The following is a 15,181-nucleotide window of genomic DNA, read 5'->3' on the forward strand; positions in this document are numbered from 1 at the left end:
TTATCTTGGAGGGGGCCCTCTCCCACGGCCTCGGCCCGGTCCTGCACCTGGACCCGGCATCGGCCCTTGTCCTCTCGGCCCTGGTGGCCGGCTCACCGGTCTTTGAACGTTGGGGTTGGGCGATGCCAGAGTCACATCTTTCTCCAGGTTTACGCCTTTACCAGGCTTCGTCTTAGTTGGCTTTGGTTCTGGCTCTGGTTTTTTTTCTGTTTAGACAGAGAAAATAATAAATCAGTTGTTGTATCTCTGGGTTTCCATTGATTCATAACCTAAATACCTCAATGGAGGCAACATCAAATGTCTGTTAGTGTTTAAGAATAACATGTTAGTGCTCTATACACAGAGGGAATTGTATTTTCACATGTTGGTATAAAGGGAACAAGCTTGGATTAGTGTTAGATTCATATGTATAACATGTCTCCTTTTATAGGAGTTTACTGACCAGGCTCTGGTGGAGCTGGGGGGGCAAGGGAGCGGTTCGGCAGAAGGTCCTCCAAGTCTTTCATGACCTGGTTGGTGCTGTCCGTGTTGTTCCTCCGATTCTTCTCTTCATCCCGAGCCTGGACGGAGACAGACGGAGGGAGACGGATACAGACAAGAAGAGGTGGTGGACAGAAAAAAGAGTGAGGAGATGGAAAAACCCAACATATTCAGTTATTGTTACTTATATCGAAGATATGTCAAGAAGGTGCTTAAAGGATAAGACTACTGATATTCTATATTTTTGTTATTGTTAAAAAATTCTATGCAAAGACCAAAACCAACAATATATTTGTCCATCACTCGATACGTCAGACTTCTGAGGCTACGTCCACACCGTTTTTAAAACGAAGATGATCTCTGTCCAGACGACTGTTTTAGCTTCATATCAGAAATGATCTCTGTTCATATTATCACACTTGAAAACGCATGTATTCCTGACTCATGACATGTCTTGATCAGACCCAATCAGGGAGCGACTGCGTGTGTCTACACCAGCGTTTGGAGTAGTGTGAACACCAGGCATAAAAGTAGCAAAAGTGATGCATTTTAAAACTAAAACGTAGTAGTGTGGATGTAGCCCGAGTGTCAGTGGCCTCGAGTCCATTGGTTATTCCTGAAGATGTAAATAGTTTAAAACAGGGCACAATTATATATTTCATTTCTTTAAAAAAGGCTCAGTAACTTCCTATAACAGATGGACACTGTAGTTTTTAGCAAACATTACTCAAACAGGAGTAAATAGTGCATTTCTTTGGGACTATTTCCATTTGGGGATTAATACAGTGGTTATGGTAATGAAGAGACATGTCGCCCAGTGCAAGAGTGTGGCTTATGTCATGGTTTTTGGACAACAAACACTCGATGGCACAGAGGAATAAGATATATGAAGCTTTGGTACAAAAACAATTCATGTTAATATTATCAATTCATTATTGATTTCTTTTCAGACGATTTGTTTGCAGAAATTAAAATAGAAAGTCACTAAATTATCCTTTAAACAGTATCTTTAGTGGGATATTTGATCAAAAACACTTTGGATCTGTACATGATGACGGATGGTAGCGCTACATGAAAGATGAAGGGGACCACCACAGACAGATTGCCATTACGAACTAATTAATTATTTCAGCAGCCTGTAGATCTGTGATAACACCATGTATATGTACAGACTGCGCAGGTGTACTCTACTTGTATCTCCATTCTGTATTTACCATCTGCATCTTCTTCTTCAGCTCCATGTTGGAGTTCTTGTAGGCCTCAGACACTGAGTTCAGGTAGTAGATGGCCAGTCTGTACAGGAGAGAGGACAGGATTGATGTATGAATGTGAAATGTGCATCTATTTCAAAATATAACTTGGTATGTACTGGGACAAAATTGAGGACGAGCTCAAAAATATATAAATCAGAAAATGAGTTAAGTTAGGTTCAAAGCGTAATGTGTGTGTGTGTGTGTGTGTGCCTCCTTTACACTCACACCATGAGCAGTACAGCTGGTATGATGAGGCCCGGGTTGGCTGCGTAGCTGAAGAGCGTCCCCATGAAGGCCGGCAGGTCCAGGTCGATCGTCTCCATGATCACATCAAACATCTTCACCTTCCCACTGCAGACATCAACACTGTCAATATGTCTGTTCATCATATTCATATTACATCATTTTAAGGGTTTGTTTTCGGGCTGTCCGTCCGTACATAGGTACGTTGGGGGTCAAAGATTCAAGGGCGCGGTGACCTCACAGAAGACGGTTTTGGCCTTGTGAGCTCAATATGTCTATTACAGGAGGTCAACCAGCCACCCCGGTTTTCCCAGCTGCTCGGAAAGCTGCAGGGAAGCGGAGTGGCGCTTCCAGTTCACTAAGCCTCGCCTCCATTACGACAATGAACTACTTTCATTACATGTATCATTATTACTAAAGGAGGCAGAGGAATAACGAAACATAAGGCACAACAAACAGGAGAGAGCACGAGAAAGGGAGGGAGAGAAAGAAGTCATCAGTACCTGCTAAGCTAAAGAAACTAGCAGATCTGAGTAGCATGTAAACAACAGAAACGCCAGCAACCGGAAATGAGACAACATGCTGCAGTACAGCAATAAGAGCCCTGTCAAGAAAGAAAGGGTTTCTGTCCACTGAAATGCTTAGAGGGCTTTTAATTTATAGCAATTATAATAAATATAAAAATTATACATATCAAGCAGAGGGAGTTAGAAATAAAGACCTGCCTCAATTACAGGCCTGTTACATTCTGGAGTTGAGGCGAATAAAGGCCCCGGTTTCACTAGTTGAAAACTGTTGTGGATCCGACAGAAGCTGTGTGCTGTGTGTAAGTCAAAATAAAAAAGATAAGAAGGGTCGCTTCAATTTCTTTCTCTGAGTAATCATTATATAAGTAAATACAGCTGAAATCACAGCACAGTCTGTCTTTAACATGTGTTTGGTGATTTTGTCAGATGGTTATAAAATCACAATTTTAGCAGCAGCTTGGAAAAGGCTTGAACAAAGCTTTGATATTTGACTTTGAGATGTTGGGCGAGTGTTGCTGTGCTTTTTGTATTTTTTGTTTCCAGTAGATATCATACAGTGTGTGGTATAATAAGGTTTAAGTCCAGGTCATGTGACCAAGTCAACACTCTGGGTTGCCATGACGTCCTGTGATGATGTCATACGGAATGTTGTGATGTATGAAGGCCAAGAGAACTCCAGTTAATTATAAAATCTCTTTGTGAACACACAAGAACCCCCAGAACAACACATCATCCACACGAGAAAGTGCAGTACTACAACTCCAGCACCAATTCAATATTTGTGTACAAACGACATGGAGAAGAGCAACACTTCAAGAGATGAGAAAAGATTTTCAAAGCAGCCTGAGGATGCTGCTCAACAAGAGGCACATCCTCCCAGTAAAACGCTGCAGGCCCTGCGACGAGCCCTTCTCAACGCCCAGAGGCAAAATAAAGAGCTGGCTGCCGAAAATGCAGCTCTGAAAGAGCAGGTAGCCAGCAAAGACATCAGCTGGGAGGCAGAGAAAAAGATGCTCCTGGAGAAGACTGTAGAGTCTGAAAGAGCTGCAAGGACAAAGTTGGAAGCATGAGCGCAAGAATATGGACAGACGGATGAGAGAGAAGGAGAAGGAAGTCCACTCCTTGAGGGCACACCTGTGTTTTCAACAAACCCAGACAGAGATGGCCAAGAAACAGTGGATGGCAGAGGTCGCCAGAGTCAAGGAGATGGAGCTCTCCTTTGACCAAAGCATCGTCCAGTTCACTGCAGCGTGGGAGAGCCGGCTGACTGCCAGGGAAGAGAAGGCAGTCACCGAGCTCAAAGCGCTGCAGGAGAGCTGCGACAAGAGGGTGAAAGACATTACCCTGCAACAAGAAGAGGACATCAGCAGTGCCAGGGCTGACAAACCTGGTTACTGATACACAGAAATCTAGAGCACCTGGACCAAGATCAAAACCCTTGAGGCCAAGATCAAGCAAGGAGATCGAGTGGCAGGAAGACGTCAGGGCCCTAGAGGAGAAGCTCAGGCGAGAGAGGAAGTAAAGCAGGGATGAGCTGCAGCAGCAGAACAAAGCAGAGGACAGGTGGCTCGCCAAGCAAGAGGACTGGATCAAGAAGGTCAGCTGTATAGAGGAGGAGATCCAGCGCCTCATCCTGCAGAACGTTGAGCTTCAGGTACGTCACATCAGCCATCACTTTGATTTGAATTCTAACTTGTTGGATTGTAAATTTCTTCCAGATTGAACCTTTTGAAAGAGAAAATACTGCAACATGTGCTGTGTCTGTCTTTTCAGGAGCTCGCCTTAAAATCCGATAGAGACAAGGCAAAGATTAGAAAGGAGGAAGAAAAGAAGTTGAAGAAGGAGATGAAGGAGAAGAAAGAACAGAGAGAGAAGGAGAAAATGGAAAGAGAGGAGAACGAGAGGAAAGAGATGAAGGAGAAGGAAGAGCAGGAGGAAGGAAGAAGTTGAAGGAGAAGAAAGAGCAGGAAAAGAAGGAGAGGAAGGAAAGAGACAAGAAGGAGAAGAGAGAGATGAAGGAGAGAAAAGACAGAAGGAAAAGATAGAAGCAAGCTGAGACAAGAACAGAAGAGAGAGGTAACATCCCTTTCCCTTTAACCCCCCAACATCAACCCTTTCCCTCTCCCTCTCCCTCACCCACCTCCCAACCCCCCTTCACCCCTCCTTATCCCCTCTCCCATCCCTAACCTCCCTCAACCCTCATCCACCCCCTCCACCACCACCACCACCACTACCTACACCTTTTCCCATTCCTCCCACCTTCTTACCCTAAACCCCCCAAACATGTAACTACCCACCCCTCTACAACATAAAAATAATCCAATACAAAAACTAACTCTATGACATCCACCTGTTTCTGTCCGACAGCAGAGCTTTGAGATATTTACCTTATTTAAATTTCTATAAACTGAATTTGATCCTTCATTTTCACCTTGGCACGATATGAAGTGATTGTAGAGTCTGTAGGGCTGCAGCGATAGTCGCCATGATCGACGACGTCGACTATGTAAATGCGTTGACGTCAATATTTAACGTTGATGAATCGGTTCCCATATATTGATTTATTTGTGGCGGCGAGTCACTATTAACCGCCATATATCTATTTTCTAAATCATCTATGGTCACACTTCTTCTCCGCTGCGGTGCCAATACACACACACACACACACACACACACCACATGCCTATGTTCAAATCTCTTCTTCTTGTGTGGTACACTACTACGTATAGTACAATGAATGTTGTCGCTACCCAACTAGTGCACTAATTCAACACAGAAAAGTATGAGCTTGAACAAGCAACAAACAGAAAAGAGAATTTCTTCGTATTTGGTACAAATGCTCATGTCTTGGACTCAAGGACTAACTAATTAGACTTTGGTGGTCAAAGCTCAAAGGTCAAGGTCACAGTGACCTCAGGAAACACTTTTTAGCCATTACTCAAAACTTCACACAGAAATTATGACAAGATTTCACACAAATGGTTCATATTTTATATGACTCTGGATAAACAGGGATGTAACCTGAAACTACAGTAGTCTAAGTGGCAGAGGCAGACAACCGCCAGGCGGTAATTCTAGTTTTTCACATGTGTTGTTACCTGAATGGTCCACAGTCAAACGAAGGGGGCAGGGTCATGATGGTGTAGACGACAGGTAACAGACTGAGGAAGAGGATGAGGAGCAGCAGGCCCATGTAGAAGTTGTTGGACTTGGAGGCCTTGAAGACTCTCTCGTGGGGGACATTGGTGGCCATGACGGCCCAGCACTGATAGTACATGGAGCTGAGGAGGCGGAGCACGTTGATGCCAACCAGCCCAGGAGCATAAAATGCACCCATCCTAAAGACATGCAAAACAAATAATAACAAATAGTGAAGTAAAAACATTTAAATATGATGTAAAAATTACGATGTAATGAGAAAAACTTTGAATCTAGTGTAAGGATGCATGTGAAACAGCATAATGTCATGTAACCTTTTACTACATGTTACATATAACTGGTGATGGTCACTTCTATTCAAAGTGCTGTTGATAATGAACATAGAGCAGCTCCAATGGCAACCTGAGGACCAAACACTGGCTGTACATTATCCATCCATTTAGTGATACTGGATACATGCAGCAGCCATGCATTTAAACTCACACTCGCATACACACACGCTAATGACCACACTGGCGACCGAGTGAGAGCATGTGAGTATAAAAATACAAGAAAAGTTTGTACCAGATCATCCCTTGATTGAAGACTAATCCAAGAACATTTCCACTGATGTCGAACTCTCCATACGACGGCTAAAAGTGAACAGACAATGAAGAAAAAAAAGCTTTACTCATAACAAAGTTTAAGTTATACAATGACCTCATTATGTTCTTTTTCCGGGGGCTATTGAGGGTAGCGTTCAACAATCTGTTTGCACTTTGTATCATTTCTGTCTGCCAGTAACAGTCCCCTGTCAACACTCAAACATAATATATACTTCATATTATTTGATCATAGTGTGGAACTGGGATTGAGACTGTGAAGAGGGACCTATTGGAGGTGAAGTAACAGTATTTCAAGTTGCTCAATCTATGCATTATGGGAATTTTCTGCACAGCTGAACCTCCAGAGCATGGAACGATATCACATTTAGATTTTATTTGTTTACACATATGCAAAAGACACAAGTTGAGCTACGCAGAAACAACAAAACAATGAGATGGATAGGTGCAAAAAGTCCCTAAAGAGGGTTCAGAGCTCTCTCCCATACATATTTTACTTAATTTAGAATAAGGAAAAAACATCAAAAAGGGATGGGAAGAGGGGAAACAAAAAATAAGATTTCATAAAACAGTAGACATCCAAATATATAACTACACAAAATAATTCAAATTAAAAATGATTCCATCAGAAAACAACTGACTTCCTGTGCTGTTCATCACTCACTTGAGCTGTGCACTACTTTTTAGACACACCTTGAGTAAACAGTTTAATTTAATGATGAACCAAAAACTTACAAATCCAGCCTCCAGGTCCCAGCACCAGCAGTAGTTGAGGAAGCGGACGATGACGGCTCGGGCGAAGTCACCAATCAGGATGGTCAGGTAGGTCACCTGGATGTCCGACACTGTCAGCTTCACAAACTCCTGCAGCAGAGAGTTGAGTTATGAATGAACGGGTGATGAATTACACCTTTAAAAGGAGAATTTCTCTGAGCAGGTGTTTCCACTGTCAAAACACCTTGTATTCATTCTGATGGTTTATAAAACATTATTACCCAGTTTTGGATAGATCATATTTAAAGAATATCAATATTGATGTTAACTGATGAGACATAACAGAAAATGATGTCATATTGACATTGATTAAGAGAGCCGTATTCATGATGTAAGTGTAAAATAGTTTTTATTTTTTCGTTACTATGCCAACAGCGGTTTCCCAGCAGGGTCCTCTGATGACATCAGCGGGGTTCATGGGGGGTGGGGTGGACTCGGTGTCGTTGATCAGGCGTGAGTAGTTGGCGTAGTACTCCTTCATGGCCCAGATGGAGGCGTTCTTAATGGACTGCTCCTCCTCCAGCTGAGAGGCACAAAGAAGCCAGTCAGTCAGCAGAAAACCAAAGCACATATTTTACATAAAGATTGTTTTTTATATGAATGTTTATGGGATCAAACATCAAAAGCTAAAATGAAAAATAGTTCCACGCAGAGCCACAAGACTGGTGCTAAACTAAAATATTCACCATTTTATAAAAGATGCATACTAATGACGTTAGCCTCTAAAGCAAAAACTGATCAAAATGTTCATTAAAGTCGGGAATTAAGTTATGGGGCTAGAAAGGTTCAACCTGAGACTGGCACAGAAATCAAAACAGTTTAAAATGGATGAGATATCCTGTGTGCAAACTTGACATTTTGGCCTGAGGGTGGTGCTACAGGAAAGACACAAAAAAAAAAAAAGGTTTAATCCTCTACAGTGTCTGAATGTGCTCAGTGAATTTCATGTTAGAGTAACCATTTCATTATAGTGTTTCTGGTGCACAATAGTGGTGGGAGAGGAAAGGTCACGAAGGGTCATCATAACATGAGGCTTCACTGAAATCTGACCTCTGTTGTTTTGCTCAAGGGGATCGTATTGACATGTTGACTGACTGACTGACTGATTGACTGGCTGGCTGGCTGCTCAGTGAACAATGAAAAGACTTGTACCAAATTTATCTGCAGGGTTTCAGCTAATTTATCATAATTCAGGTCATTTGTGGCTAATGTGGAACCATCAGAAAAGTGTCATGAGGGTCACACACACACACACACACACACACACACACACACACACACACACACAGTGGTGGCATACCTTGGTGTTAACCTCATCAAACAGGGCAAACAGAAAGGTGTAGAGGTTTCCCAGGAAGAGGGCAAAGATGCGTCCCAGCTGCCACTTGAGGGCAATTCGAGGATGGTAGTCCTCCAGCTCAGCGATGGTCTCAAACAATGGAGGACACACCAGACCCAGCAGAGACATGATGATCTCCAGCTGGACCAAAACCGAAACCAGTTTCATTACAACATGTTACTAGTGAATATTTTTCTTTCTACATTATATCTACAGTTGTATCTCGATGTATTAATTATTTTTTATATATTTTTTCGATAAAAAATGTTTCTGCTTGGCAGCATGTGATGTATCCTGATAGACTTTTTTTGCATGACATGTAAACAAAATAGCTGTGAATGCATTTGTCTTGTTAGATTGACTTGTGGGAATGATAGTCTCACTGTCTCCTGTGTGTTTTAGATTTCATTTCTAACCTTTGCTAATGCTCATTAAAAGTTTAATAGTAGTATTTAGCATCCTGTTGCACACAAAACAGAAAAAAGTCACACTTTGTTAGTGTCCTATACACCTGCTTGCATCAGAATTAGTAATAGGCACAGTGGCAGGAGCAGTAAGAGTAGTTGTTGTAGCAGTGGTAGCCGTAGCTTAGCAGCTGCTGCTAATAACTGTATGTAGTCTTGTCAATAGCGGTGTCAACATCAACATCATCATCAGGACCTCTTTCCCTGGAGTCACCTGACCATTATTACCTCATTCTTCTCGTACCAGCTGAGGTCGTCCCTGGTGGCGAACTCCTGAGACCTCTTCACCACGAAGTAGATGAGGTATCCGCTGCCGCCGAGGCTGCAGGTAATCAGGACGTTAGCCATGACCCTGAGGAACCTCCGCAGGTGAATGTTCTCATCCTTCTGGTTCTCTTGCTCGTCCACAATGGACTCCTGTTCTTGGCAGAATAGGAACAGAAAGGATTTACATTCGGTAGAGACCTTAGTCTGTCATTGGCTGCGTTAGCAGTGTAGCAGTCAACTCAAAGTGAACTACAGATGCCCTGACAAATAATGCACACATGTTTGTACATTTGTTTCTAGTAAAGAGGTTGCCATGGTTACCTTGAAGCTGGTAGTGATGGAGGCGTACTTGTTGTCAGCTGTCTCTGCGTTGCCGATGAGGTAATCCCAGCTGGTGAACATCTTCCAGGCGAATGTGAACTCTCCTTCTTCTCCGTCTCCACCGCCAACATCAGCGTTCTTGGCCATTCTAGAAAACAAAACAAAGTCCTTCTTTATGGACGTATGGACAGACAAGCCTGGACACTATAGAAATAAATCTGTGTATTTGCAGCAACCTGTTTACATATTCAAAGTTCTTTTATATTGATGACGTTACATCTTATTTCTTGCTTTGTCACATTTGAGAGACTAAATGAACTCAAATCAAATTAATGGCAAAATTTTCCAACTCAAACGAAAAACCAATCAAAACTCAAGCTTAATGACAGAATTACATTACATTATTAATGTAAATGCTCAGGGACGTTTTACATTAAATCTTCATTAAAAGCAACTAATACAAAGGTCTCTGTGCTTTACTTGACTCACGTGCGGATCACGACCATCAGGCTGTAGCCGAAGGTGCCAATCCCGACCATGAGGTAGGACAGAGGCAGCCTGAACTTCAGCAAGCCGATGGTCCTCTGGTCGTTGTAATAGCCATAAAACAGGACTGAATATTTGCAGTAGCCCTTTGAAAAGAAGAGATGTCAATAAAAGTTTAATAAGAATTTATTGTCTGGTTGTGCAGCCATGTTAACCAGGATGCCTTCAAAAGAGAGAACATTCTAGTTAAATGAAGCTCAAATGTAAAAGTAAAAGTGAGGTTTTATTGCATATAGAGCAAACTGCTGTTGTTACATCTCATTCATCTACAATCCAACGATCTTAGTTGCACAGCTAAGACCTAAAAATTCTTTCTCTGGCCTTTGATTGACAGACTCGCAAATAACCAGTAGAAAAACAGATTGTGTGGGGTGTGGATATTTGAAAAAAAATGGAAAATGAGTCCAACTTTCTAATATATTTAACATACAATGACAGTTTTTGTGCATTAACAAAGTCTAATCAAAAGGTGAAATCCTCTGTTGCAAAGATGCAAAGAAACTGGACAAAAAGACAAAAAGATCAGGACTATTTCATGAGTCTTTTGAGTTTTCTATAGTAATTTACAATGATATATGGTATTTAATAACTTATGCAGATATGTAGACATGAAAATATGATACAAAACTTCAGCTTCATCATCTTCATCATATATCAGACTCACATTGAAGTCCATGAGGACAGAGTAGTCCTGAGCCGTGGCCTGCTCTGCTCTGGGTACAGTTTTCCTGGGAATCGACCCATAGGGCAGGCCCATCAGAACCTGCAAAATAAAGACATGAATATGTTAAGTTAAGCTTTCCTCCTGCCATCACAAAGAAGGCTGGCGGAGTCAGTGCCATCTTTTGAGTTTCTTCTTTCAACTTTTTCCCAAAGAGAAAATCCAGATTTTACTTGATTTATCTTATTTGCTGTGTTGAATAGTTTTTTTTTATTACTTCTTAACACTAAAAATAAATAATTTCATGTATTTTCTGATTTTAAAAGTGCTACATGAATAGATTTTATTACAGCTTTTTTAATTCAGAAACAGGACTACATCAATTGACCTCAGGAATGACCACCAGTCCAAAAGTGAAACCAAAGAGGACGAGGTTCATGCCGTACATCCAGCGCAGGAAAATGAAGTAAGAAGCCACAGATGACCCAAAGTGACCTGAGGACATTGAGAAGATTTTTAAATTCAGCATGTGTCCACAAGGAGTCTCTGTTCATCTGGTAAACACTGCAGCTGCTCTGTCAACCGCACTTACTTTCCACCTCTTTGATCTTCCTCTCCCAGGGAATACAAGCTGTTCTGAAATTCTCAAAATCCCTTTGAAACTTGATCCATTTCTGAGATTAAAAAAAAGAAGATGCAAAATCAAAACAGGCACACACATACAAACACACACACATACACACACACAAACAAAAAGCAGAAAAAAGAAAGGCTAGAAAGTTTGGATTTTGTGCCTAACCTTTGTCATCATCACTTTGTAGGCATACCACTTCCTGCCTTTCCCTTTGCCCAAAGCTCCTTCAAACTTATCAACAAATTCTTGAGCCTCCCTGTGAAGAGACAAAAACATACTCATTCAAATGAGCTGAATTTATGTTTTTCCAGATTCAAACATGAAGAAAAGAAAATAGTCTGACAGAGCAGAAGATTACTTCAGGTGCGTTAGCCTTCGCTTCATCCTCCACGGCTTATTCCTGATATTGGCGATCAGTTTCTTTTTCTCCTCCACCTCCTCCATCAGCCGGGCCATCTCTCCCTCTGACATGGACTCCTCCTCATCGGAGTCTGAGTTGGAATCAGATGAGCTGGAGGAGAAAAGGCAGAAAAGGCACAGAGGAGGAATGGAAGGAGATTGTCAAGTTTAGGATGAAGATGATAAATAAACAACACTTATGGACTGCTGTTAATTTACTTCATGTTACAGCAAGATGCTTCTCTTTTTGAATTCATATCATAAATTCTGGATAATTAATGTAATATGCAGATTGCCATGTGAGTATACGCCTGTAAGGCAGTTAACCCCCATAGGATCCAAGAATTTGAGGGGCTGTGAGATGATTAACAGGATAAGACAGGAGAAAAACACATTTCGACACAAAGACTGTTTATTTTTTCAGACATATTTCAATTCTTGCCTTTTTTCTTTTGAATTAATGGGTCCTTTTTTTCAGGTCTCTACAAGTTATGCAAACAAAACAAAAAAAGAGACTGTACCCATGCTAGCAGCTCTGTAAGACTGCACTGAGTCACATGGGTGCTGGTGCTTTGAGCTAAATGCTAACATTAGCATGCTAAAATGCTCACAGTTACAATGCTAAAATGCTAGTGTTTAGCAGGTATAATGTTTACCTTACTCACCAATTTAGTTTAGCATGCTAACATTTTCTAAATATAACATTATTACAAATGGAACATTCATTACTGTACCAAAGTAGTAGTTGTTGACACATTTCAATTAAATACCAAATGTCAACCTCATCATGGTGGTACTGTAGCAAAGTCATTAGGACTTATCGTCTGGGAACCAGTGGATAAGTGAATTTTGAAGTGCTGGTGGAGCTAAAGCCAGCAGGATTCATCCTCTGGGGATGATTGCAGGTTTTTTAGGAATAATTCAGTAGCTTCATGCAGTGGGATGGTGATGGTGATTGTGATGGAAACACAAGCAGATTACAGAACAGTTTTATTATACTGTATGTATTGGCAATTAAATTGTTAAAATAATATGGATCCTGATTTAAAGGGTAATCAGTTTGGTATCTGGCTCCTGAAGTTTTGCTTCTTACCTGTCGTCCTTTTTCTTCTTCTTCTTCTTGTCCTTGTCATCATCCTTGTCTTTCCCCTTGTCCTTTCCTTTGGTGTCCCCCTTCTTACCCTTACTCTCCTCCTCCTCCTTCCCTCCTTTCTTCCCTCCTCCCTTCCTTCCCTTCTTCCCTTTTCCCTCGTCACTGTCCTCATCACTGTTCTGGGCTTTGCCTCCTTTCCTCTTATTGGCTGCTCCTCCTCGTTTCCTCTTGGGAGCTTCGTCATCGCTCTCATCTTCATCATCACCGCCGCCACGTTTCTTTGCAGGTTTCTTCTTGTTTGCACCTCTGCGTCCCCTGGGAGCTTCATCTTCCTCATCTTCATCATCCTCGTCCTCACTGGCTGTTTTTTTGCCTCGACCTCTTCCCCTTGCACCTCCTCTCCCAGCTGCCTGCCTCCTGTTCGGTCTCCTCCGGACGGCACCGTCTACACCAACACCAAATAAATCACATAAAATGAACTATAAAGTATTGACGTTTTTAAAGTCAAGGCCATGAAATGCTGTTTTATCCACTCACCGTCACTGTCACTGTCACTCAAATCCCCGTCTACCTCTATCCCAACTGAGGAAGAAAACAACATATCATTATTATTGAGTTGTGTTTTATTTTGTTTTTTCAAAGCAATCTAATTTTTTCAACGTTTCTTGTAGTTGTAGCTACGCTAGTGGTGTAGCTTTGGGATAATGTCAATCAGTCTGCCACAGTCAGGTTAACATTTTTGTCGTTTTGAGTGAAACAAAATTAAACTTTGTCCAATACTTTGTTGGATGATCACATACCTGCAAAACTGGCAATGACAATTCCCGGCAGCCTCGGCTGTATTTTCTTTTTAGTGCTATTTAGCAAATGTTAGCAGTCTAACATGCTAAAGTAAGATGGTGAACAGGGTAAACATGCTATCCTGCTAACATCAACACGTTAGTATTGTCAGGTGTGGATAAAGAAATCCAATTAATACATATACTATACACAATACATTTACTAAGGAAAAATATTGAGACTTTATCACATCATTTAGACTTTAGTATCACACATCAACATTTCTCATCAAAAAGGAATTTTCTGGAATAAGGTTTTTAAGTTGTTATTTATCTCAATGATACTGCAGTCATCTGTCTTAATCTGTTGGGTACTGAAACATCCTGAAACGAGATGATTGTTTATAGTAACTCAAACTGAAAAATTACTGTACACCATATGTAATAACTATATGAAAGAATGACTATACTATTGCTATTAGAATAATATCAAGCGGGTGGTTTCAGAAAACAAGTTCAGGACTCAGCAAAAAAAAAAAATGTTAGCATGGAGTTTTCCAGTGGCAGTGATGTCATATTGTCATATATTGCAAAGTTGACACAAACTTTATATATTAGTGCTTTGAAGTTCATCATAGATACACGTGTCCCAGAGACTCTCTGTTTTGCATATAACACACAGCAGATATATGGGGCATGAAAACGGTGAATACCAGAACCAAATAAGTTTTCATCAAGTTATTCAGGTCAGAAAGTCCAAATTAAGTTTCAAGTCAATTGAGTCACAAATAATTATTTTTGATAAATTAGATTAATATTTTTTTGATTTTGTTAAGTCTGATGTCATAACATTTATTATTCAAATTTGTGCCCAAATTTAGTTCCAGGGACTCGGGCCAACAGCAGGTGGAGACCAGTGGAAACAAGAGCAGAACCCGTGACAATGGCTGCAAGTTATGTCAAGCTTCATTAAGCTCCTGCCTCTGAAAAAGGGCCAAAAGTCACATGACTTGAGTCCATACATTAGTGTCTTGGGTCTCAATTAAAGAATTGAATGTTGTATAAAGTATGTAAGTACTAAGTGGTTGAAATGAATGTTCAGTCAGTTCATAAAATGTACTTTTTTCAACTCAAATTATTAATCTGTTTTGATACAGGATAATATTTTTCTGCTCTGAATTGACTCTGCTGCATCCCACATCATTACAACCTACACAACTCATATCATTATACAAAACAAATGATTCCTCCAGTTCTCCAATCTTCAACTCACCTTCATCCATTGTCGCTGCATCAATTTTTCTTGGCATGATGGAAGATAAAAAGCGTCTGTCCTCTGCGTCCTGTGCAGCGTTTGACCAGTCTACCCCCCCCCCCCCAAAGAAATTGGCTCTCCTCTGCCTCGGCTCCCTGCCAGCACCCAACTCAGGTATCTGACAGTGCCGTCACTATGACGACTGCTGCATGTGACCCGCTCTCAACAGGTGTTCTTTGATAGGTACAGCGAATTCTGGAAACCAAAGGCAATGGCACTGTGGCTTATCAAGCAGAGAGGCTGTGTTATTCTCCAGTAGCTGGGACATTTATATTTTATTATTACTACATGGAGGTGCTGATGTGCAGCTGTGGGTCTCAGCAGT

At 41.2% G+C, this 15,181-nt stretch overlaps 1 protein-coding gene across 1 annotated transcript; it reads right to left on the reverse strand.

Moving 5' to 3' along the window:
* LOC111221225 (transmembrane channel-like protein 2) lies at positions 1-14,851 on the reverse strand. Its single transcript, XM_022744593.1, has 20 exons — positions 14,815-14,851; positions 13,296-13,344; positions 12,763-13,179; positions 11,629-11,781; positions 11,436-11,526; positions 11,229-11,310; positions 11,025-11,131; positions 10,640-10,738; positions 9,919-10,061; positions 9,430-9,577; positions 9,070-9,258; positions 8,339-8,518; positions 7,403-7,561; positions 7,000-7,128; positions 6,227-6,294; positions 5,602-5,841; positions 1,959-2,084; positions 1,695-1,773; positions 443-560; positions 1-206 (listed from the first exon to the last, which is right to left on the reverse strand). Exons 1-20 carry the CDS (start codon positions 14,849-14,851, stop codon positions 1-3), a joined length of 2,820 nt encoding a protein of 939 aa, XP_022600314.1.
* Positions 14,852-15,181: the final 330 nt, after the last annotated feature.

Source organism: Seriola dumerili, unplaced genomic scaffold (genome assembly GCF_002260705.1).
Source record: "Seriola dumerili isolate Sdu_G_001 unplaced genomic scaffold, Sdu_1.0 BDQW01000081.1, whole genome shotgun sequence".
Lineage (NCBI taxonomy): Eukaryota > Metazoa > Chordata > Actinopteri > Carangiformes > Carangidae > Seriola > Seriola dumerili.

Coding starts and splice junctions, on each gene's coding strand:
- LOC111221225 (XM_022744593.1), bottom strand. CDS start 14,851: ATGCCAAGAAAAATTGATGCAGCGACAATGGATGAAG. Junction 11,527..11,628: donor CGAAGGCTAACGCACCTGAA/GTAATCTTCTGC, acceptor GTCTCTTCACAG/GGAGGCTCAAGAATTTGTTG. Junction 6,295..6,999: donor GGGACCTGGAGGCTGGATTT/GTAAGTTTTTGG, acceptor GTTCACTTTTAG/CCGTCGTATGGAGAGTTCGA.